Source organism: Dryobates pubescens, chromosome 21 (genome assembly GCF_014839835.1).
Source record: "Dryobates pubescens isolate bDryPub1 chromosome 21, bDryPub1.pri, whole genome shotgun sequence".
NCBI lineage: Eukaryota > Metazoa > Chordata > Aves > Piciformes > Picidae > Dryobates > Dryobates pubescens.
The window spans coordinates 8,101,822-8,128,322 of NC_071632.1; the positions used below are offsets into that span (position 1 = coordinate 8,101,822).

At 44.7% G+C, this 26,501-nt stretch overlaps 1 protein-coding gene across 2 annotated transcripts in view; it reads right to left on the reverse strand.

Moving 5' to 3' along the window:
* Positions 1–26,014, reverse strand: part of CCNY (cyclin Y) — a 98,704-nt gene extending 72,690 nt beyond the window's left edge. Inside the window, exon 1 of one of the 2 annotated variants that reach the window (XM_054171189.1) lies at positions 25,441–26,014. In XM_054171189.1, the coding sequence (XP_054027164.1) occupies positions 25,441–25,594 (154 nt within the window). In that variant the 5' untranslated portion in view covers positions 25,595–26,014. The remainder of the gene's footprint in view (positions 1–25,440) is intronic. The other variant, XM_054171191.1, reaches the window with a different exon arrangement.
* Positions 26,015–26,501: the final 487 nt, after the last annotated feature.

The window sequence follows — 26,501 nt, forward strand, 5'->3', positions numbered from 1 at the left end:
TCTGCTGCTTTCACACACATGCTCTGAATTTCTCTGATCTCCTCATGCTCACTGCCCTTCAAATGGTTTAATTCCTCCCAGACAGCTGGCAACATCCTTGCTTTTCTTCCCAGCAATTCTGACTGATCCTTGTGTCCTCCCTGTCCCTGATTTCTCTAACAAGCTCCCAGTCTTCCCACACTGCCTGCTCATGGTAGGGAGGTTGGATCAACTCAAAGGTCCCTTCCAACCTAGGCCATTCTATGATTTTATACATGTATATGTGTATAGAAAACTATAGTATGTATGAAATATATAAGCATTATCTATATGTATACATAAATATATAAAGTCTATTTTTCTATGACTTTTATAAATGTATGTGTGTGTAGATTTATATATCTTGCACAAACAAGACAGACATAAAAATTACTATAGCCTGGCAATATAAATATCATCATCGGTTTCCTGTCTTGGTAAGAACTTCACAGGTTCAGGAGACATTTCAGGTGCTTTTCCCCTCCCTAGACATCTGAGCCTACTACCAGGAGTCTCTGTACACCATCAGATACACTGCCCACCTACACCAAGACTTTCATCTTGAAGATACTAGCATTAAAAATTTCAGGGAAAAGTTGAAATAGAGGTAGACAAAAGAGAAAAGAAATAAATGAGTGGGCAGATGCAGGTTTTCACCTCCATAGGCATCACTCAAATTACAAATGATGTCAAACAGCAAAGCCCCAGATCTTTTCTCCTATTCAACACTGCCGGTTTTCAACTCACTGCTGCATTGCCAGTTTATTAAAACCCTCCCCATTTTCTTAGCACCAAGCTGAAGCAATTTTATTAAAAACCTCCCAGCACCAAGCTGAAGTAATAGTATTTCTCAGTGTTCTATATTCAAGATGCAAGCCTAAGCACTAGGCTAAATTCAGAGTGTTTATAAACCACTGAATGAACAGAACTAAATGGTTTTTCTGAGTGAGGTACTTTTGCAGAATAGCCATCTAGCATTTTTAAAGCTTCTATCACTGTAGGATCTTCTGACAAAAAAAAAGAAAAGAAAAGCTTTGTTCTATTTAAGTCTCCAAAGATTTTTCCCTCTCAGTGCTGGAACACACTGAACAGAAGGTAGGAAAAAAACTGTCACATAAATGCAGGTGCAGAAAATTCCTACAAGTCCCATATTATGTTACTGATTTCCTCTTTGCTTTGTGCACAAATGACCAGCACAAACAAGACAGAATCAGATGCACACAGCAGCCAGCCTGTGAACTCATCGGGGGCACATTTGAAAGGCATGTACTCAACAACTAATTGCTTTGGGAAAGAAAACAGCACAGAGTGTTACACCTACAAGGACTCTAGACTAATTGTAAGACAAGTAACACTCAGCCTTGAATTACAACAGGCCTAGGTTTATTAGAAAGCCCCAGAAACTTTCTCCTGCTCTGCACCACAAAATACATGCGGAATAACAACATGCTTGGGCACAGCTTTACATTATTATGCCAAAACCTTCAATCAGAACAAATTAAGAACCACAAGTCTTGGGGACTAGTCTTTTGCCATCTATTCTGCACGCTAACACGTGCATCATCTATCCTTAGCATCACAAGCATCACCTATGAACTCATAAGTACTCTGTAATGTATTTGCTAGTGAAAAAAAATCTTTACTGAGACAGAAGGACAAACACCTCAGCAAGGTTTAAAGACAGTTCTGGACAGACTGAATATCCATATCACAAAGTGCTTACCCTGAACTGTCACGTCTGTTACCAGGCCACTGGCAGAGGTGGCAAGTGAGTGACAGTGCAGTCCCACAAGAATCCATCATGAACCAGTGGGAAAAACCTCAGAGCAAGCCCAAACTAACCCTGAGACTGTGACAAAGAACTGACAGCTCCAGAACTCCTCTGGGGGTTTTCAGGTTGGTTTTTGTTTTTTTTTCTTTTGTGGGTTTTTTGTTTGGTTTTTGTGTTTTTTTTCCTGGAGGGCTATTTCTGCACTTCACAATGTACATCCAGAAACCTAAAATCAGCCTCTATTGTACATTCTTCCTCCTGGCCTGCTAACAGCTCTGCCCTCAAAAGCCACACAGACAGCATGTCAACACACTTCATGCCTTCCCAAAGCAGTCTTCACTACTAGACCTCACCTAGACAGCTTCTCCATTGGAAAACTGCAAAAATAAAACACTATCTGGAAACCTCAGAACCACAGAAGTTCAAGGCACTGTAAAACTGGCCTCAGCCCCAAATTTATCCAAAACACATACCACTGAGGAAATAAAGGAAACTAGAAATATCACTGCAGAACAGTTTGTTGGCAAAGAAATTAAATACATGAACAGGTGATCATGGCCAAGTAAAGGAAGAGAAATGTCCCAGTCCTTCTTATGCTTAGCAATGCAGTTTTAACTGCTCCTTTCAACAGCACTGGGTGCAGAAGACCCTTCCATATGCCATTCATTTTACTCTGTTTCTGAAGTTGCAAATGTCTTTAAATGTTTTTTCTGGATTAAAATTGTATTTTCATTTAAATAGGAGGAAGTACACATGTAGACTTTGCCTGCAACAAATACTCCCTACAATAGCAACAAAAGCTCAGCAGAAACTAATGCAACACAGGCAGCTATAGACACAGTTGTGGCACTGGGATGGTCCCTCAGGCAGCGATGGGCACTGGCACCTCCTATTGCCAACCACAGGAGAACATTCTGGAGCCCACAGAGTGAAATCAAAGCAGACTTTTGTTTAGAAAAGTTAAAACATGCCCATTCAGCAAGGTCTATAAACCAGAAATCAGTACTCAGCTCAGTCTGCCAACTGGATTACAAATATAGCCCCTACATAGACCAGGAAGGATAAGCAAGAACTTCCCCTCAACTCTGCACACTGCAGATGGGCATGCAGCTGGGAGGAAAAAAACAGGGGAAAGAAATGAGGAAAACCCTTCAGGGGGTGCAGGGGTGTCAAATAATGGATAAAATCAGTAACCTACCTTAATGAAAACACAATGCTGTAAGCTAGTGGCCACTACTGTAACAAGGCACGTTGAACAGTGCCCAATGACACTTTAACATATTGATCAAAATATTGCCTACTTCTGCAAGGATTTCCACCTAACACACCATATACTACTTTGCAGCATCAAATACATTTTTCAGCATTTTCCTCTCCAGAGCAGCAATTCAACATGCTAAGATTAAATAATGTTACCTCTCTGCTGGGGGGTGACAAAGTACTTCAGTGACAGCTGTGTCCCATAAACAGAGCTAAAAACTTCATCTCATAAAGCACTTCAAGAAGATAGTTACAATAAACATAGTTCTGGACTAGAAAAACAGAAGCCTCCAAAGTAGGCATTTTGCAGAACATATGAAAAAACAAACAACCAGTTTCTATTAATATTTTTGCTTTGTACTGCTCCAATTTAATTCTGTCCATCTTCTGTTACTACTTTGCATGCCACCAATTGCTTTAATCTTTCATTTCCTTACAAAAGCTAGGCTGCCTGCTCTCAGTGTTTACCAAGTAATGAAAAACATGTTCAGAGGGGACAAATTTTCTGCTTCAGAGAGCTCATCTATGGAAACTCAATCTTTGATTGTATTTAAGTTCAATCAAGTCCTCAAACTTTTTGGAGTTCTGGGAGAAGGAAAGGAAGATTAGTTACCTACAGAATCCTCACAGAAGGGAAAACTTTCAGCTGTAGAATACAGAACAAAAGTTTCTCTTACAAAACCTATTACAATGTTTACACATTTATAAGCACTTTATTTTGAAGCATGGGAAGCCACAAAGCCTCATCAGTTTTAAAGGTGATTTAAAGATCTCATTAAAGGCATAGGAAATTTAAAGAGGAATGTTGAATGTTCTGAAGAACAACCTGGTTACTCCAGGTTGTTTTTTCTCCACAGCTCAGTATTTTAATAGAAAAACAGCTTCCTTGGGATGAGGAGTTATTCAAGATGTTATGTAATCCAATTAAACCAGATAAAATCCTCATTTCAGGAGTACTTAAGTGACAATATTCTTAGAGGCATAAGGGCAACATTCACAGTTTGAGACTTGATTAGGAGATGTCAAGGTGCAACATAAGGCTGCTATAAAGGACTATGACTCTTGTACTGAGCAGACACGGCACTGTGGATGCAGCAATGCTGCTGTATACTATTACATCAGAAAGATTTCCCTTAACTGTGATCTCCATCTCTGTCTTTGGTCACTAACTATATATAGCACCAACCTTGAAGCATGAGGAAACAACAGGCCAAGTGGAACTCCTGCTAAAAGACATCGATTCAACCGCAAGCCCTCATTCTGGCATTGGCAAATCATTTCTTGAGATGTAAGATAGAAAGTCAGAAACATTAATGCTGTATCAGTATCACAGTATCACAGTATCACAGTAACTAAGGTTGGAAGAGACCCCAAGGATCATCAAGTCCAACCTGTTCCAACAGACCTCACAACTAGATCATAGCACCAAGCGCCACGTCCAATCTCCCCTTGAACACCTCCAGGGACGGCGACTCCACCACCTCCCTGGGCAGCCCATTCCAATGACGAATGACTCGCTCAGTGAAGAACTTTTTCCTCACCTCGAGTCTAAACCTCCCCTGACACAACTTGAGACTGTGTCCCCTTGTTCTGGTGCTGGTTGCCTGGGAGAAGAGACCAACCCCCACCTGGCTACAACCACCCTTCAGGTAGTTGTAGAGGGCAATGAGGTCGCCTCTGATCCTTCTCTTCTCCAGGCTAAACAATCCCAGCTCCCTCAGCCTCTCCTCATAGGGCTTGTGCTCAAGGCCTCTCACCAGCCTTGTTGCCCTTCTCTGGACACGTTCAAGTGTCTCGATGTCCTTCCTAAACTGAGGGGCCCAGAACTGGACACAGTACTCAAGGTGTGGCCTAACCAATGCAGAGTACAGGGGCACAATGACCTCCCTGCTCCTGCTGGCCACACTATTCCTAATACAGGCCAGGATGCCATTGGCCTTCTTGGCCACCTGGGCACACTGCTGGCTCATGTTTAGGCGGGTGTCAATCAGCACCCCCAGGTCCCTCTCCGTTTGGCAGCTCTCCAGCCACTCTGACCCCAGCCTGTAGCTCTGCATGGGGTTGCCGTGGCCAAAGTGCAGCACCCGGCACTTAGACTTATTAAATGCCATCCCATTGGACTCTGCCCATCTGTCCAGTCGGTCAAGGTCCCTCTGCAGAGCCTTTCTACCCTCTAACTGACTAACATCTGTTCCCAACTTGGTGTCATCTGCAAACTTGCTGATGACTGACTCAACCCCCTCATCCAGATCATCAATGAAGATGTTAAAGAGGATGGGGCCCAGCACTGATCCCTGGGGGACGCCACTGGTGACTGGCCGCCAGCCGGATGTGGCACCATTCACCACCACTCTCTGGGCTCGGCCCTCCAGCCAGTTCCTAACCCAGCACAGAGTGTTGTGGTCCAAACCACGAGCTGACAGCTTAGCCAGCAGTTTACTGTGGGGGACGGTGTCAAAGGCCTTGCTGAAGTCCAGATAGACTACATCCACAGGCCTCCCCACATCCACCAGACGGGTCACCTGATCATAGAAGGAGATCAGGTTGGAGAGGCAGGACCTGCCCCTCCTAAATCCATGTTGGCTGGACCTGAGCCCTTGGCCATCCTTCAGGTGCGCAGTTATTGCCGCCAGGATAATCTGTTCCATCACTTTCCCTGGCACTGAGGTCAGGCTGACTGGTCTGTAGTTTCCAGGTTCCTCCATCCGTCCCTTCTTGTGGATGGGGACCACATTGGCCAGTTTCCAGTCACCTGGGACCTCCCCAGTGAGCCAGGACTGGAGGAAAATGATGGAGAGCGGCTTGGCCAGCTCATCTGCCAGCTCTCTCAGCACCCTAGGATGGATCCCATCCGGTCCCATGGACTTATGGGTGTCCAAGTGGCTCAGCAGGCCCCGGACTAATTCCTCATGGATTTCTGGGGCATTACACTGCTCCCCGACCCTATTACCCAGCTCAGGAGGCCACTCATCCTGGACTCCTACCTTGCTGTTAAACATTGAGGCAAAGAAGGCGTTCAGGACCTCAGCCTTTTCCTCGTCTTTGGTCACCATGTTCCCCTCCAGGTCCAGTAAGGAGTGGAGGTTCTTCTTGCCCTTCTTTTTAGCATTGATATATTTGTAAAATTGCTTTTTATTATCTTTCACAGAGGTGGCCAGCTTCAGTTCCAACTGGGCCTTTGCCTCTCTAATTTTATTCCTACATAATCTAACCACTTCCTTAAACATACCTCGAGAAGCCTTCCCCCCCTTCCAAAGGTGATACAGCCTCTTTTTTTCCCTTAAATCCTTCAGGAGCTGCTTGCTCATCCAGGCCGGTCGCCTTCCCCGCCGGCTCATCTTTCGGCACATGGGGACCGCCAGTTCCTGTGCCTTCAAGAGCTCCTGTTTGAAGTAGGTCCAACCCTCCTGGACCCCTCGGTTCATGAGGGTTGGTACCCAGGGAACTTTACAAATAAGTTTCTTAAAGAGGCTGAAGTTTGCCCTCCGGAAGTCCAAGGTGAAGGTTCTGTTGGTACTCCTCCCTATCTCCCTGCATATTGAAAACTGCACTATCTCGTGGTCACTGCACCCTAGGCAGCCTCCCACGGTCACATCTCCCACTAGCCCTTCCCTATTGGAGAGCAGCAAGTCAAGCAGAGCCTGTCCCCTGGTAGGCTCACTTAACAGCTGCGTCAGGAAGCAATCCTCTATCCGCTCCAGGAATCTTCTGGACTGCCTTCTCTCTGCTGAATTAAGTTCCCAGCAGATATCCGGCAGGTTGAAGTCCCCCACGAGGACAAGATCTGATGATCTTGAAACAGCTTCCAGTTGTTTATAGAATAATTCATCAGCCTCCTCATTCTGGTTGGGTGGTCTATAACAGACTCCAACCAGGATGTCAGATTTGTTGGGCTGCCCTCTGATTTTAACCCACAGGCTCTCAATTCCCTCATCTTCCACCTCGAGTTCTGAGGCAGAAAGTGTCTCCCTAATATACAAAGCCACCCCTCCTCCTCTCCTCCCTCGCCTATCCTTCCTAAAGAGCCTGTAGCCCCCCAGTGTAGCACTCCAATTGTGCCTGTTGTCCCACCATGTTTCTGAGATGGCAACTATATCATAGTTGCCCTGGTGGATTAGGACCTCCAGCTCATCTTGCTTATTGCCTAGGCTGCGTGCATTGGTGTACATGCACTGCAGCTGGGCTCCTGAGCTCTCAATTGACCCTACCTTGTGCTCTACTCTTACCTCTGCAGAGGGACCGATGTCTTCACCCACCCCCTTCAGACCTAGTTTAAAGCCCTCCTAATGAGTCCTGCCAACTCTAGTGCTAGGACTCTCTTGCCCCTTCTAGATAAATGCACCCCATCAGGACCCAGGAGGTTGGGTGCCGTAAAAGTAGCCCCATGATCAAAGAAACCAAAGTTCTTCCGCTGGCACCATTCCCTGAGCCACTTGTTGATGGTGTGGGTTCTCCCGTTCCTCTCAGTGTACTCCCCTGCCACTGAGGGAACTGAGCAGAACACCACTTGTGCGCCTGCCCCATCAATCAATTGTCCAAGGGCCCTGAACTCCTTCTTAATTGCCCTGGTGCCCTTCCTGTCGATCTCATCACTCCCAGCCTGTATTACCAGCAGAGGGTAATAGTCAGAGGGACTGATGAGCTTGGGGATTCCCCTTGCAATGTCCCTTACCTGCGCCCCAGGTAGAGAGCAGACCACCCTGTGGGATGGGTCGGGACGACATATGGGTCCCTCAGTACCCCCCAGGAGAGAGTCCCCAACAACTATAACCCTTCTCCTTTTCTTTGTGGAGCTGGTCGTTATAGCTGGTAGTGGCCGCTTGGCCTTAGGCTTGGCCTTAGGCTGCTCCCTGGAGCTGGTCGTTACAGCTGGCGGGGACCGCTTGGCCTTGATCTCCCCTCTGGATGGCTGCTCCTCAGCCCTCTCATCCCCACCGCCCTCAGCCCGCAGGGCCTCATACTTATTATGCAAGGGCAGCATAGGAGGAGGAGAGGGCTGGGGTGGATTTCTCTTGCCACTCTTGGCAGGGACTTGTGTCCATCCCTCTCCGTTTTCAGGGGCCCGTCCCTCAGCAGGGGAGATCTGCAGAGCCTTCTCCCACAAGTCTAACTCCCTTTCACTTTCCCTTATTGACCTTAGCCTAGACACCTCCTCTTTCAGCTCGGCCACTTCATCCTTCAGCTCAGCCACCAGGCTGAGGAGAAAGTTCACCTGTTCACACCTGACACAGGTGTCCTCACCCTCTCCCTCTATTCCAACTGCCAGGCTGAAGCACTCTCTGCAGCTGGCAGCCTGGACTCCAGCATGCTGGAGAAACAACTCTGTCTGGGTAGATGCTGTTTTTCTACCCTTGGTCCGAGTAATGACCATGGTGCAACGTGTGGGTGAAAACCAAAATTTTTTTTTTTTTTTTTTTTTTTTTTTTTTTTTTTTTTTCCTCCCAAGCAGCCGAAAGGCTAGCTACCGAGCCAAAATGGCGCCGCGCGCACAGCCCGCCCGGGATTTAAATCTCCCGCGGCTGACGTCAGGCACTAGCTCCCGTGCACGCTCGCGAGAGCACGAGCCCGCCTCAATCCCTGCCCCCGAGGAGTCCTCCCGACCCGCTAAACCCCGAAAGCAAGGCAAAAAGCCGAGCAGAAACTCACAAAGCGAGCGGTGCTGTCCCGAAGGAGCGGTTCTGACCGGCTACCGAGCCAAAATGGCGCCGCGCGCACAGCCCGCCCGGGATTTAAATCTCCCGCGGCTGACGTCAGGCACTAGCTCCCGTGCACGCTCGCGAGAGCACGAGCCCGCCTCAATCCCTGCCCCCGAGGAGTCCTCCCGACCCGCTAAACCCCGAAAGCAAGGCAAAAAGCCGAGCAGAAACTCACAAAGCGAGCGGTGCTGTCCCGAAGGAGCGGTTCTGACCGGCTACCGAGCCAAAATGTACTCACTAGAAGCTCAAATAATCCAGGCCTGAAGGAGGAAGTATGCAGTTTGCTAGAGAAATAAATACAGATTTTAGTCTTAAGACATAAGCAAGTAATGAATTGTTTATCTGGTCAGATTTTGAGGTGTGTAAGTCCACTTAAGCCATTTTCACAGTCAAGGTTCCACCTATAGAAGCTTCTGCATTAAACTAGGACTAAGATGGAGGTCAATAAGGATCATGATATAATTTGTTAGTAGACATAGACAGAAGCATATTTTGCATTGGGCTAAAGATTCCAGGCACAGAACCTTAGAAGCTCAAGGTACATCCACTCAGATCTTTATATTGTTTTTTATTGGTGTTCATGCAATGGTCAGTATTTTATTGCTGGGAAAAGGCTTGCCATAGTGGGAAGTGACTGAGGTGAAGAGATCTCTGCTGACATAAGAGTGTAATTCCATAACAATCTGAATCATCAGACTGCATTGCAGCCATTGCCCCTTGTCATAGTGCTACATGCCTTTGTAAAGAGTCCCTCTCCAGCTTTCTTGTAGACTCCCTTCAGGTACTGGAAGTCCACAATAAGATCTTCTCAGAGCCTTCTCTTCTCTAGACTGAATATCCCAACTCTCTCTGCCTGTCCTTCTAGAAGCGGTGCTCCAGCCATCTGATCATTTTTGTGGCCCTCCTCTGGACCCTCTCCAATCACTGAAATAAAACAGACAAGATCCCCTAGCAAGATCTAAAACAATGCCATATGGTAAGTAACAGGGGATGGCTTTTTTTCTTTTTTTAATTACCAAGAACACTTAGAAACATTTGTTCAGATCTTCACAGAATTTATGATACCTTTTATCCTTCTCAGGAACCACAGTGTATTATCTATCTTTATCAGAAGGGCAACCACTGCTAGAACATTACATCTCAGGGATATTTCCTTAGTCTCAGGCATACTCAGGAAAGCAGGACAGAAATTCCCAGTGTGAGAGGGGCAGTACTCCTCACCCTTCTCATCTGCAGTGCAACTAAGAAATTGTAAGAGCACCCCTAGTTCAAGTGAGGTTTGCAAGGAAAGCAATGCAGTTCACAACTACTAACCACCACTTGCAGTGAATGTACATCTTACAAACAGATCATATAAGAGAAAACACATAAATAAGTGATAGTTCAGTGTTGTCTGTTTATGTATTACAATCTTCCAAAAGAAAATCAATATAAAAGCACATTCAGAATGCAGAAGTTTGCTTTCCCTTTCAAGAAAAGCATTGGTTTTGCTGATTTTTAATGTTGGTTGTTTTTTTTAATGCAGAAGATATAGCTGATATGGTAGAGCCAACCTGTTTATTGCAATAATCTACAGTTTAGCCCTATAAAAATGGTAATTACAGAAAACATAGCTGGGACAGACATCTGAGATGTTTTCCTCCTACACCTCAGTCACATTATTAAAATGAAACCTCGGTGCAACATTCAAATCTAGTGTAATAAGCATAGCCAATTTTTCCTTGAAGGAAACTAATTAATCCCAAAGCTCTCTCAAAGCTTAATATAAACTTATGCAGGGTTAGGAAAAGCAAGAAGCTTTGACCTTGTCTGTGCTGCAATATTCTTCATCTACCAAAGTTTGATTAAAAAGAAAAAAAGCAAGCATCTCAAACAAATAATAAGGGGGAAAAAAAACCACTACACCCAAGAACATTATAAAATAATGCCACATTAGATGTGCATCTCTTCACTTTTATTATTCCTTTTGTACAAGTTGTGTAATCTCAACATTGCTGATCAGAAGTGAGGTTACAACCACAACCTTTCTCCAGCACAAGGCAGAAACACTATTGGAAACTCTAAATTCCCCTGCTAGGCAATATGCCAGAAGGTAGCTCCAAATGTCTGGATTTCTTCCCAACTGTGTGAATGTGAAACACTAGAGGATGAGCCAGCTGCCTCTGTGCTCCCCTCTCAGGAGTGGGGAGCACTGACACACACAAGCCAGCAGACGAAAGGCGCTGCACAGCATCCCTGTGTTTCCCAGTACCCTGCCGGCTGCTGCTGAAAACAGAGCAAGCAGCAAAGATCGTGGATCGCTTCAGGCACTCTTGAAGAGGTAGGACTGACCCTGTCTTATCTTTGGCAGCTTGCCTTACCAAGTCATTTGAGAAATGTTGGTGTTTACTGCTAGAACTGAGCCAACAGCTGCCAAGGCACAGACAGACGCAGCTCTCTGCTTCCCAGCTGTGCCCCCAGGTACTGCTGCCCCCAAAGTCCTGCCCAGAACCCCACTGTGGAATGCTCACCAGATGTGGAGCTGGACATGGGTGCCCATAATGCCCACTGCCATGCATTTCCTGGCAGACAAGAGTTCTTCATATGACAGACAGGGTTTGGGCACCAAAAGGTGAAGCTCTGGCCACACAAGTCCTTCCAGCCAAGGCCAGGGGGCAGCCAGGACAGCAGCACGCAGGCTGCTCCCTCCTGCACCATGTGCACAACTTCCAGTTTGCCTACACAATCCCTCCAAAATCATTTACAAGCATCCTTCTAAAACCCAACATCTTCAGCTCCCTTTACTTTAAGAAACAGAAATCAATAAATGGTGCTGGTTTCTTGCTGTCAAGGCCTCGTTGGTTTATGGCATAGCTGGTAGAGATAATGCACCAACATGAAGTGCAGGCTGTCAGGAGCGATATTATGGACAAGCCTTACTATAGCTAAATTATGTCCCAGAGGCTACATGACAGAAAACTTTCCCTCTATTATCATCAGAGCAGCACACAGACAGGAGAAAAAAAGAGCAGAACATAGCCAGCTCCTTCTGGGAGAGTGAGGAAAACCAGCATTTGAATAAGGGGTCTGGATAGAGATTACTGGTTGCATTTCAAACTGATTACTGATTTCTTAATGGAACAGAAGACTAAGGAATAAAAACATAATTTATCAGTCAGAGCTGGTATGTGAAAAAATACAGTGATCAAGAACCACTGATAGCATTGTTTAGATGAGGACTAAATCCTTAAGAAAAAAAAATAAAGTGGAAATTGCAGAGGCACCTAAGTTCATAGCAGATGTAATATAATGTATTACAAAAGGCATAGCAAAACCTGACAGCTGGAAGCAGTGATAAATGCATTAAGATAAAATCTACACTTAACTGTGAGAATAATGAGCCTTTAACAATCTATTCAGTGATATGGAGGATTCTTCCAAGTGATCAAATCAAATATATTTAAGGGTGAATACTTTTAGTTTTGGTTTGCTACAGCAAATTAAGAAGAGCATACATGAGGGATGCATGCAAGGATTTTCATGATACCCCAACAAAAAAAAAATCATTTCATTTGAGAGGATACTTGCTCTGGATTCACATGAACACAGTGTTTCCACAAAATCCTTCTCCATCAAAGAAAGTGAACTTACTAGTACTCTATTTCCTACACTGCCTCAAAGCATCTAAGACTGCCACATGGTATAGGATGCTTGAAGAAAAAGCACCTCAAAATATCTAAGACCTCTGCATAGCAAGAGTGAATCATTACAAGATGTGCAGCAAGTCATCTCTATGTGAAATCCCTGACAGGAAAGACTAAGCAGGGGCAGGTCCTACATCCAGGCTTCAGCAGCATGGCCATGCTAAGGGCCAGCAGCTCAGGTGGCATAAGCAGAGCCAGCACTCCCGGCAGCATCTAAAAGAGGCAGAAATAACCACACCTGAGAATACATAGAATAAACCAGGTTGGAAGAGACCTTCAAGATCATCTCGTCCAACCCATCAACCAATCCAACACCACCTAAACAACTAACCCACGGCACCAAGCACCCCATCAAGTCTTCCCCTGAAAACCTCCAATGACAGCAACTCCACCACCTCCCCCGGCAGCCCATTCCAATGGGCAATCACTCTCTCTGTATAGAACTTTTTCCTAACAGCCAACCTAAACCTCCCCTGGCACAGCCTGAGGCTGTGTCCTCTTGTTCTGGTACTGGCTGCCTGGGAGAAGAGACCAACATCCGTCTGTCCACAGGTCAGTGATGGCTCACTGCCCACCTAGCAGAGAGGTGAGCTCAGCTGATTGTAACTGCTCCCTTCCCAGAAGACTCAGCATGGTGACCACACAGGTAAAAGCCATTGCCAGGAGCAATGTGAGGACCCAAACAAAGCTCTCCCACAGGGAGTGCTTTCTACAGTCCCTTCAGTGTCAGGGAAGACTGCACTGAATACTGAAAGGAACAGGACAGCACAGCTGATGAACTTGTGGCTCAGGAGCCAGTGCCACAAACAGAAGTTTGGTTCCTCTGATCATGGGAACACTTCTGTGGCACTGGGCCTGCCAGGGACAGAGAGTTCAGCTGTCTTACAAGGAGAGAAGGATTCTCACATGTGAGCTGGCAAGGCTCATTGATAGGGCTTGAAACTAGGTTAAAGAAGGAATGGGATAAAACCAAAATCACTAGAGAAGAACCTAGCAGTGGTGTGACCACATCAGGGGTGAAATCAATAACCCAGGACATGAGGAAAAAAACTTTGTTACTGAGAGACTGGTGAGGCGTTGGAACAGGCTGCCCAGGGAAGTGGTAAAGTTGCCATCCCTGGGTGTTCCAAGAAGCTGTAGCTGTGGTGCTTCAGGATAGGGGTCATGGTAGTTGGTTACAGTTGGACTCTATGATCTTAAAGGTCTTTTCCAACTCTGATGAATCTATGCTTCTATGCATACACAAACATAAAAAAACCCACCCAATCTCTCAACTAAACCCAAATCTATTCCATAAATCTTAGTGTTGTGTTTGAAGGAAGCAATTTCATTAAAAGAACTAGATTCACTTTTTATTTGGTCTGAAGTGGCAGGGTTTATTGTCTTACAGTCCTCAGAAAATTGACACAGGAACTCCCAGAACTTGGGTACGACTTCAAGAGCTGCCTCAACCATGGAAAATAAAGACAAATTTTCTTAAATGTAGTTCCACTGAGTTCAGTTAAGCTTATTTACATCACATTAGTATTTAACCCTACATGAATTTTAGTGCTGAGAGAAGAGTATTTAAGCAAGCTATTCAGGGACCCTGAAATTCTTACTGGAGTCTGAAGCACCAGCATTTCCCTATCCATTCACCACATCTTCTAATGCGCTTCACAAGCTTTTAATTCTCTCACAAACATTACTTGTTGATGTGGAGATTGCTTTGCTTGAAAGACACCTACTGCTGTTTTTAATGCTAGCTTACAGCATCAAGATACTGTCTTTAAAAACTAAAAATATTCTATAATGGGAAAATGAAAGCATTTACATTAAGGGGAAGAGAACATATAGTAACATTAAAACAAATTCTCCTCCCAAAAGTCAGGCACAGTATTTGCAACATTACTGAATATCTGAATGGCTTTCAGCTTTCTTTGTAGATGTCATCAATTCTTCATTTTTAATTCCACCTTTCTGGTAAACAGAGGGCTGAGGATATTTCTTTACTGCTGTCTGAGTTTGAAAATACAGTAAGTCAGCCACTGTTAATACAAGCACAGGCAGGAATACAGAGAGTGCTGTTCATTATAACCTTCATTTGCAAGTAATTTCTGATTCTCCATTGTTTCCTAGGTCAGCATACCACCATGGAAATGATAATGATCCCTTTTAATCAAAGGAATGAAGCTAATGGAAATAATTAATGTATGAGTTATTTAAGATACATATACACGTGCCTGGCCTAACTGCTATATATTGTTGTAAGAAAACTGTGACTTTCCTCCCATCTGTTTTAAGATCCATTAAGAAAACACACTAACCATGAGTTTATTCATGGAATCAAAAATTCCTACCATGACCCAGTCCTAGACAATAACTTCAGCCTGCTAGGATAAGAAAGCTTACTTGTTGCAAACAATAAACCCTGCCATGAAGAGAAGATAAAAGAGAAAATACAGTGAGTGAAAAAAGAAACCAGACTTAGACAGCAAGACAGACAGAGGTAATGCCACTTAACAACAACAGAAAACTGCTTTCTTGGACCAAATCTTGGGTTTCTCTCCAAAAGATAAATATTATCAGGCTCTTGGAAGATGCTGCAGATATTTTTTTGCAGAGATCAAACAGGCTCCTAGGTCAAATTATTTTCCAGATTACAGCTAGGTGTCTAGGAGACACCAACATTAAAACTTCAGCAGCACATGCTTTCCTTATTACCTTCTAACAGATAGGAAAAAAAAATAAAAAGAAAGTACCTGAGTTACTTGAGGAAAGAATTGTATCAACCAGTGGGAAGTTAATAAGACTGTTTATGAATCAGATGGAATAGCCTTCTCTCAACAAATGCTTTGCTGAACAGACAACTGAATATTAAGCATCTTGCAAGTGCAAGCTCCGTGCTACAAATGATTTAAACAGGGGACGTTCTCACAAAGGCCCTTGTTTAGCAAACTTATTCTAGGACTCAATTGCAGGGGAACAAGTTCAGGTATTTTCATGTCATGGCAAAGGTAAGTGTTTTACAGCTAGCAATGGACTTGAGTACACAAGCTCACGTGTAGTGCTGAACTGGAGCTTCACAGTAATCAATTATATACTATTGCAGCCCTGCCAAAGCAGTTGTATCAGGAGCTACTTTTCCTCCCCACCTCCTTTATTTGACAGGTTACATTTAAACATTTTATTTCTGGTATACCTGCAGCAAAACTACTCTGTCTTGATGAAAAACAGGATCAAAATCCCCATGTAAGTGGCTCAAGCAAGTCAGCACATTCTCTTGAAATCTAGGTGCCTCCACTCATTTTTGTCACAGAAATAAGACAAGCCAAGTCAGACAGCTACAGCAACATTTGGTAGTGTGGTGACTTAGTATGTGACATTCCCTAAAGGTTTGATTGGCATCGAGTGATGGAAGGAGCTGCTTGGGGAGTTGATGGCATGGCCAGCAAGTAAAGCACAAAAAGCACTCTCTGCAAAACAGTGTAGAAGTAGCCAACAGGACCACAGACCACCAAAACTAAGGGAAGCAAGAGTACCAGATATGGGCCATAAATAGGGATAAAACCTCCCTCTTGGGCAGCCCAGCAGGACAGGGTTGGGCTGCACATGCAGCTGGACCCCAGCAACAAAATAGTGACAGCCCAGCAGTCCTTATTTCCTTCCCAACCCCCAAGGTGCCACCTAGTTCGCTAGGTAACCCTGGCCAGAGTAAGCCCCTCAATCACCTCAGAGCTCAGAAGTCACACATTCACTCCCTCAATACAATGAAACACTTTTTTCAGCCACAGATCCTGCCTTTCAACTAGGTGATGCCAAACCTACCAGATTTGAGTCCCCAAATAGAAACCAAGGAGATTCCTCATTTACATGAAGAAAGAAATGCAGTGATGTGGTTAGAGAAGGTTTACATACAGCTGGACACATAGAAGCACAGGCAGAGTATCAATTACAGAGATGATAATTACCAAGAAATTTCTCCCATGAATTGCAAATCTTTATCCTCTGAACTAACTACATCTCAGCTTTTATTTGGAAGCAAGCAGTGTATTTGCATTCCTCTACCCTTTACAAAGAAAAACCCCAAACACCCTCAACTCGTGCACCATGGCTTATTTGCAATCCCAAACTGTAATTCAGGACATAAACTGATCATAAAGCACTAATTCCCAAGAGCCATGATGAAATTCATAGAGCTAAAAAAAAACCAAAAACACATCTGATGCTACTTAGAAGCCCAAAGACACAGTAGGGAAATACAGAAATGTTACCAATGTGTGGATAACCATCAGACAGATCTGAGAAAACAAGGATTATTTGCTTGGCTGTAAACCACACAGGAGAGGTATGAAATGAGGAATGTGCAGTAAATGCTGGAATGCAAACATGATGTAATCTGAAACAGGGGTTTGAAGGGAACATTGAATGTTATGATGCCATCCTGGTGTCAAACAGCTCCTGCTCCAGAATACGCCATGTACTATGCACTCCTCAGGGGTCAGGTAAGAGGAGATGGGATTGGAGATAGGAACTTCTCTATGGTGTGGGTAGAAAAAGACTGGGCTGAGAAGCACAGGCAGGAGGCAAGCAAGGCAGACTACAGCAGACATGTACATAAAAAGAGGGATGAGGGAAGGAGAGAAAGATAGATTGTCTTGCTACAGCTACAGGGACAAAGGAGGCCAATGATCAAAAATGCCTGTGTTTATCATTCAGCTCAAAGCTACTTTTAACATTATACTAGGAACACAACAACAACAAAAGTTAACATTGTACTTTAAAATTGACACCTTCTGGAACAATTTTTAAATATAAAGTCTTAGGTGCAAAGATTTCATTCAAGAACACAGAAAACCAAATAAAGAAAGAAATTGAGGGGAGCAAGTCTACCTTACCCTAGTCTTTATTCCAACAAAGCCAGGAGGTCTAGCATTCACTTCTGGAACTTCCCAAAGCTCACGGATATCCCAAGGACAAATGCCATACTGGGTTTACATCACACAGTTACCCAGCATCCCCAGTAACAGAGGAGGCCCCCAGCTAACCTCAGCCACCAGGAACAGAAGGAAACAAAGACATCAGTGGCATGCCCAGGTCCTTGCTGCACATGCCAGTTTCATCATACAGCAGCTTCTTCCACAGCAAGCAGCTCTCCTCTCTTTGGCATACAGTTCTTGGCAGAGGTGACAATCTCAGGAACTGGAAGACTTCACCTCAAAAACCACTGTATATAAACCACTATCAATACACCTTATTTCTCCTAGAGTAACAAATACATTGACATCCATGTGAAGCCATTTTGAGATAATCCATGCAAAATGAAACACCTCTGCCATGAGGACAGGCTGCAGGAGCTGGGGTTGTTCAACCTGAAGAAAAGAAGACTGCAAGGGGACCTTAGAGCTGCCTTCCAGTACCTGAAAGGATCCTACTGGAAGGCTGCAGAGGAACTTTTCATGAGGGTGTCTATCAGCAAGATGAGGGGGAACGGTTTTAAGCTGAGGGAGGTAGGTTTATACTGGATCTTAGGAAGAAGTTCTTCAGTATGAGGGTGGTGGGACTCTGGAATGGGCTGCCCAGGGAAGTTGTGGCTGCCTCCGCCCTTGGGGTGTTGAAGGCCAGGCTGGATGAGGCCTTGAGCAGCTGACTCTAGTTGAGAGATGTCCCTGCCCATGGTGGGGAGGTTGGAGTAGATGATCTCTGAAGTCCCTTTCCAACCCATTCCAATCTATGAGTCTATAAAATCAGAAACAAATGAACTACTGATGTGCTCCATTAAAATCTTTCCTCCTTTTCTACCCACACTGCTGTTAAACTACAAATTTATATCCAAAATTTAAAGCATGCAGTAAGGAGAAAAAGAAATGGGGAGGAAGGGGAAACAACAAAACAAACAAACCAACCCAGACAACAAAAAACCCACACAACCAGATATGTGGAAATGCAGGAATAGTTGTTCAGTTCAAGTTCTCATGTAGTAACATAAAGCTGCAGTGTTTGGATTGTATAAACTGTGATTAAAATACTTGTGATAAAAATAACTCTTTACTATAACATTTCCTAAAGAAATGTGACTTAAGGTCGACAGCTTACTTTTCACAAAACACTCACTTCCAGTTAAATTTAACTTGGCAACATCCCTTTCACTTAAATATACATTTTGCCAAGGGGAAACAAGGTCCTAGATGTAGAATTTACATCACTGCTTATACATGGAATTTTAATTATTTATTTTTGTGGGGGTTTGCATTAGCTTTCCAAGGCAGTATTAGCTTGTTTTTCCCCCCCAGAATAACCAGTTACAGCTCTCCTGCATATCATTTTAATCACAGCCTGGATCTCTAGGACCATCTGAGTCACAAGACTTTTTCCTCTTACCTAAACCCTTGAAAAAGTACACATACCCCTCTGTAAAACTGAAGTTCTGATTTCCTTCTATCTGACACAAAGGATAACTGTGTATTGTCAATGCAGTACGCTAGACTCTTAACATCCCAAATGAATTATCCTAAAAGGAAGGAGGACATTTAGCTGCAGAAAGCATGATTTTTAAAGCTTAACACACAATTGCATTTCCAAACTCTTGCATATCCTTGCTACCTCCACTGACTGACTAAAATGCATCTGGATCTCTGCCAGTTAGGACGAGTCACAACAAAAAGCTTCGGGAATGATGTGCCACTGAGAGATAGGGAGCTATATGAGAGATAGGTGGAACTGAGACACAGCTTATAGTAGATGTACATACAAAAAAATGTTGTCATTAACTCATGAAGCTGGATATTTATCTTGATGTTTAGTTTACCTTCAAAGCTACTACACAGGACCACATAGCAAGAAATACCAAAATATCTTCATTTAAGAATCTTTTTAGGAACTGTTGATTCCAAATGCAAATACATTCATCATTGATTACTATTTAATAGTCAAACCCCTAAAATTTCAAACCACACATATGAGCAACTACACCAAGAGGTTAATTGCATTCCCTAACTCAATAGGGATAGTGAATAGGGCAGGGAGTTTCAAATTAAATTCAGTGAAGTCTGTTGAGGATGATCTTTTAAACTGCCTATAGCTGTAGTTGAAACTGTGTTAGCAACTAGAAATAAAATGCTTTCTAGTAAGAGCTGAAAATGTTTTGTTGGGTTTTTTTTCCCCAAGTACAAACACATCAGAATAAGACACTGAAGAGTTTGCCAAAATGTCCCACAATAACTTCACTTAGCATTATAAGTTTTAGCTCTGTTGATTTCAGTTCTATAGTTTCACAATCTCAATTAATGAAACCAAAACAAGCTCTTTGAAGTCCTCTTGCAACAAAAAGAAAGCAAATCAAACATCTATCAGAAGAGATAATAAAGCTCCTGACTCAGAACAGCTGCGATACTACACCCGGACACACAGGAGACTGCAATCCTGCAAAACAACAACTGTCTAACAATAAAATTTTCTGTTAAAATTGTCTGCGTGCTCAACATAACTTTTTGTAACCTGTATTTCACATGGGTATTTAAAACATCATTATTTTAGAAGGAAGAGAGGGGTCACATACAAAGTAATACAGACTACAGCTCACTGAATCCAAACTGTATAAACGATGTGGTAACACACAGACAGCTGCTCTCAAGCTAGAAAAGCATACCCTGAAAGTCAAAAAATCCTTCTGTAAGCACATAAAATTAGGTTACACAGCTATGATCACACAATGGAGAGTTTTTCATTCCTTTTAAAGCTATTATTCTTATTACAAACAAAATCTCAACAAAACCTGCCTCAAAATACAGTAGTCCTGCCATTTTCAAGAGACACAGACTTTTAAGTCATGTAATTCTGCTTCAAGTACCAATTTACCCAGTCAAGACTGTTGATCTTGTGTAACTTGATTTCAAAGAAAACCTCTATCAGATAGCAGAGGACTAATTAAATTTGCTAGAAGTTCAAATATGATTAGTCTTAGCATGTGTGCACCTGAAAGCTTCTATAGCTAAATATGAAGCCTTCATAAAGGCTTTCAATGTAGTGATTTGACGTGAACACAGTGTGAAAGCGGGGTTTTAAGAAGGCCTCATATAACGTGATAGTGCCTCTGAGAAGCAGGGCACAGAGCAGAATAAACAAATGAAGCTGAAAGCAGAAGAAAAACGACAGATGTGAGGTATGCATCACCAGCAGTATGCAGGACAGGACTAAGTTCAGTGGTGTGGGCCACAGCAGGCTCTAGATTTGATAGGCTGTTTTTAAGGTACAGGATTGCAGTGGTACCAAGGTACCAATAATATCACCTCTGAGAAATGCTTAGGTAGGTAATGCAAACAAGTACTGAAAAGCACACAGATCACCTCCATGCAGGAATTCTGGCTAAGGGAACAAGAAGCTTTTCTGTAAGCCAAATACATTTTTCTTTTTCAAGAGCTACACCTTTCTATGATCGAGGAATGTCTGTGTGCAACATGGTAAATCTTTAATTTGTTTCTGAAGTGCCTGTGTCTTGACTTCTGTGAATATAGGTCAGTTCCCTCCCAACGTGCCCCAGCTTGGGAAAACATCAAGATTCCCGTTCAGCAAAATTTCATTAGCTATATGGGGCAGACACTCCAAAGCTTCCTTGTATTTTGCTAAAATCTGATAACTCTTACAAAACCCAGTAGACAGGGATATACAAATCTCATACAAATACACTCATCTCATTTTAGAGACTCTCATATGCAGCTTTCAGGAAGGTGGAGGGGGGAAAAAAAAAAAGCCTTCTGAATGAACAAATAAATGGCTTTTTAAAAAGCAGTCCAAGTCCATTCTTAGCAGCCTGTGCATTATACAGCAAAAAAATAGCATGATTGGTCCACCACAAAAAGGGCTGAGATTTATCAGAGATGCACAGTTGCTCAGGATGACATTATCTGAGCTAGCAATGAAGAATTACCTAGTGACATGAGGAGTTTACAAAGAGTGAAATAATAATAAATAAATAAATCTTATTTTGAGGAGGCAGGAAAGAGAGAGGTAGGGAGGAGACAGAGGAGAAGCTAATCATTAAAAACTGTCTTTCCTTCAAATAGAGACTAGATGGAGAGTTCCTAGGCTGTTTCAAGAACAGCCTTTTGGCCAGTTTCACTATAAGGTATCAGCTTTGCTTGGTGTCATTGTATTTGTGACAAGACATCCCCTTTGCCCCATACTTGAAAAGCTTACTACAGAAATCATACTTCAAACAGAAAAATCTTATCTCAGCACATCAGCACATGCTGCTTCTTCATAAGTCAAACCAACAGTGGGTCTGACTGTATGCCCTGCTGATGTAAAGAGTAAGTGTGGCTAGCCAGAACTTAAACAATGCACACAATCAGATGCTTACATGCTTCACACAGCAAAGGTTTATATGCTAACAAGATATAGAATCCAATACATTAAGGTTTCTACCAATTCCACTTATTGCTGTCACTTAACACTTCTGTAAAAACAAGAATTCATGGCAAACAGAGCCATGTGTCAGACATCTCAAGGCTTGCAGACATAATTCTCTTAGAGTATATTTATAAATGTGAAGTGCTAAAAAATGTCGAAGCTCCCCTCAGCAATAACTCATCAAAAATATACAGTAACCTCTGTATGCCACAATTATCCTCTTCCTTTCTCAAAAAATCCCCAAAAGCCAAACAGAAGTAAAAACCTATTCAGTGTTCATTATCATGAGCCGCTACAGAAGGAAAAAACAACAACAGAAACCCACATTCTGTTGACTGCACAATATACAGACAGCAATTTTGCAAGTGCATGGATTTTTATAGAAGTCTTTTATCTTCTTATACATTTTTGTGGGGGAAAAGAAAAGGAAGAAATATAAATTCACCATTATTTTCCAGAATAAGTAATTTGATACATTCCTCATTGCATCTCTTTCAAAGTCCCCATCTCCTTCAGAAACAGTTGTGAAATCTTACAGAAGCTGTGATTTTCTGGCAAGGTACCAGTGATGCAGAGGTAAAATCTTGCCATAAAACACATTCCTACTGAATTAGAATTCCTCCAATGTTCTCTGAGCAACCACTACTAGATTGGGGATTGTACTTGAATTACAGGAGACAATTCAAAGGCATGATCCTGGAGGTAGCTCTGACAACCATTTTCTAATGAAGTATGTGAGGCTGGCAAACATCAAACAGTTCCACTAGTACTAAAACTTCCAGTTAAATCACTCCTAAAGGTTTGACATCTCTCCCTCCTCCTCCTTCTCCTTCTCTTTCTCACTCTCATTACTGCCAGAAACAGGGCCTGCAACAATGAAAATCACTCCTCTCCTACAAGCTTAACCAGCCCATAGCTATCTAAAGGTTCTAAAAGTTCTTGTTCTATTAAAGTGGCTTCACACACACACACAAATGAAATGAATTCCCATGAACATGGGCATGAAACCAACTTCCACATGAAACATAATAACTCAGACAATGCAGGTCATGTTTTTTTACAGTGTCCAAAAGTACCACTCATAAAGTAAACACCTGCTAAGGACACAATTTTGCACTTCCAGAGCCAGACTGTCACATGTATTGAGCATGATGGAAGGAGTCTTGATTGAACAACTTTGAGAAATAGAATTTGAGGTGCCAAAAAAGTTTCCTTCTAGGGTATTACTCTTGTCATCACATTAAAACAAAACAAAAGCAAACAACCCCAAACAAGCAGACAAACCCCCCCAGACGACCAAAATACATTTGGCAACACCACCAATTTAAGAAACTGTTAGAAATACTTTCGAACTTGCAGGGACACCAAGGAATTAACATAAAAATTCTTTTCTTCATGACACAGATAACCAGACTATTCTCTCACTGTAAAGAGCATCACTGTAAACTGAGGAAGAATATCCTTGAAGTTCTCTGTTGTGAAGGGGTTTTTCCCCACCCCAGTGGGAATGTAAAAATCTGTATGCCATACAACTGCAATCAATCTAACAACAAAAACATAGTAGCTAGTCTAACAGGGACTAACATTTCAGAAACACAGTATCAACTTATTACATTCAGTAATCACTTTGCCATTATTGACCAAGAGACCTTCAGTAAATATGGCTTCAGAGTAACAGATTTACAAGGGACATTGGTTTACCCAAAGTGTCTCCAATTGTTTTGTGCATACAGACACTTCTTGTCCACTAGCCTCACTGGTAAAAACTTATTTCTCAGAGGCTATCCATTAAAAGGGGCAAAACTAGAATAAGGCATAAAAAGGAAACCCAGAATGGTTTGCTCTTTTTCAGAGCTGAAGACAACTTGGCCCATCTGAAAGTGCGACGCTGCACTGACAGCAGGCTCAGATCAAAGCCAACAAAATCTAAAAATAAATATAAAAGGTATTTTCTGTGTTCCAAGAACAGGTTACCATTCTAGGCTTGACACCTGCCACAGTTTAAAGGAAGAGACAGAACACACACATGCCTCGATCCAACAAATGAAACAGCTAACCAATAAAAGTATTTTTTTGCAACTAATTAAGATGCAGGAACTTATCTGCATACACGTACATTTGAACAAATGTATGTGCACGTAACTGCTTCCACTTATGCCCTTCTTCCCATCCAGAAGAAAAAAGAAAACAAACAAAACCAAAGACAATAAAGCAGGTCAAGAACAAGGCACAAAACCCACACAACTCTGAGCAAAATCTCGACTGCAGACTGTGTTGCTATGGATGGAGAAACCCGTACCATCAGAGAGAGCTGCATACTGCTACACTGGACAACACTGCTGTTGGAAGAATTCATCATTCATAGATCAACAATTGGTTCTTTCATCTCCCCAGCTTTCTCAGACAGGACCACTATGTATTTTTGTCCACCAACACTTCCAGTTTTCAGCTGTATGCAGCAAAGATATCTAAAGAATATTCATATATCCAGAATGTATCTCATTAAGAGAAATAATCTTAAGCAAAGAGGGAACCTCTCTGCTCCTATGGGCCTTGTAACTTTGCCAGGGTCAAGAACTGACTTAAAAGAAAACTCTGTAATAAAATAAAAATCAAATCAGCTAGGGGGAAAAAAAAATGTAGAAGGCAAATTTACGTGCACCAAATGTCCTCTTGCTGGCTTTCTACCTAAGGTAGTTCGTGTAAACTAATCCATGAGACAGGTGACCTTTTACCAAGTAAAGTTTTAGGACTAAATACTTCAGCTAATCAAAAACTAAATTACATGGATACATTAAACCACATCTTTAAAACTATGCTGTGTTCCGCTTAGCCGAAACAGCAACACATTCAGTCATGACTAAGGCAAGGGAAATGTGGCTTTTTTAATATCCCTGCAGAGAAGGAAGCCAGGGATAGGAGATATCCATCATTTCAGAGCGCAGTGCCTCATCATGGCAGTAACGGGGGCAGAAAAAGTCACCGCAAGAGAAGGTTGTCACGCAAAACATCTCTCCCACTTCTACTGCCGGCTGGGTTTGTCCTTTAAATCTTCAGCCCTGCAGAGGCCTGGCAGGTGACACTCGGCAGGTGACGTTCCCTCAATACAGCCCGGGCTGCACTGCCCAGCCCTGCCAGGAACGCGTCCCTGGGCTAGAACCGAACCCAAAGATATGTGCCGAGACTTGGTAGCGTGGCGAGTGTCAGAGATGCCATCTCACGGAACCCCGCAGACAGAGGAGCTCGGCAGTGCAGTCCGGCAGCAAAACCCTGCACCTCGCCAGAGAATGCGGCGGGGAAGAAGGTACGTAGCCCTAACTGGAGGGGTCCCACACACCTCTCTCTGGGAAAGGTGCAGCTTTGGAAGCTAAATCCCGTGCAGACCTACCGCGACACCCCCGTGAGCCCCATAGGGTCGGACGTGGGGAACCAAAACCGAGCGGTCGCGGCACCGAGGGTCACGGTGTCCAGGCAGCGGGCTCAGCGACCGGGCAGGGCAGCGGGATCGGCCGGCCCCACCCGCAGTGGGGACCGCGCGGGGCAGAGCCATGGCCCGGTCGCAGGGAGGGGAGAGAAGGGAAATGGAAGGAATGCGGGGCTCCCCATGCCCCCCGCCCGTCCTCACCGTCGATGTTCTCCCGGTCGCTGATGTGCTGCAGGTTGCAGCCCGTGTCCTCCCGGCTCAGCTCAGCCTCGGGGCGGTAGGACTCCAGGCGGGAGTGGGCATTCCTGCGTAGCTTAGGGCTGGAGGAGACGCAGCAGGAGGTGGTGTTCCCCATCTTCTCTGCCCGGGCCCGGCCCGGCTCGGGAGGAGGCGAGGGGCAGCCGGTCAGCAGCGGGAAGCCATGGGCACTAGTGGAGACGAGGGGCAGCAGCAAGAGAAGCGGCAGCAGCTGCAGTGCCCTGCGGCTGCACTCGCCGGCGGCTCTCCCTGGCGGTTCATCCGCGGAGGCAGCCCCGCAGCGCGGGCCGCCGGCGCGGGCTGCGGCAGCTAAACCCTCCTCCGCGGGCTGGCAGCGTAGGACCCGCCGAGGCACAGCCCCATCGCCGGCGGCAGGGCCGCCGCGCTCCTCCCCCGCCCCCGCGCAGCCGCCGGCCCCGCTCCACGCACGCACCCACCCACGCGGCAGCGCCGCAGCCTCCGCGGCAGCGGCAGCCGCAGCAACAGCCGCCCCGGGCGGCCCCCGCTAACCGGTTCCGGTTCAAGCAGGCGGTAACGCCTCCCGCCGGGCGGGATGCGAGAGCCGTGCCCGATGCAGCGGGACGACTCAGAGAGAGGTGGTCGGCTCGGCAAGCCGCGCCGGTGGCTGCCCGGGCCCGCCCTCAGCGAAGGCCCCGCGGTCTTCCTGCGCTCTGGCCTTGGGCCTCCCGCGGCCCTGCCGCCAGACGGGGGGAACCTGGGCGCGCTGCTGGAAGCTTCCCCGCTCACCCTACGCGCGGGGGCGCACGGTTGTGCCTGGGGCAGAGCAGGGCGCGCCGTTCGCCGAAGGGAGCGAGGCGGGATTAGCAGCTGCTGGGCGCTGCCTCTCGAGGGATAGCCGCAGGGCTGGGAGTCTGGGCGCCCGCCTCCGCCGTGTTGCCGGCCCGGTGGGAAACCCCAGATTTATTTCCGCAGCACGGCATCCCCGGAAAGCCCGGCGTGCCGACCGCGGTGCTCGCAGCTTCGCCCCTGATCTAGGCCCAAAG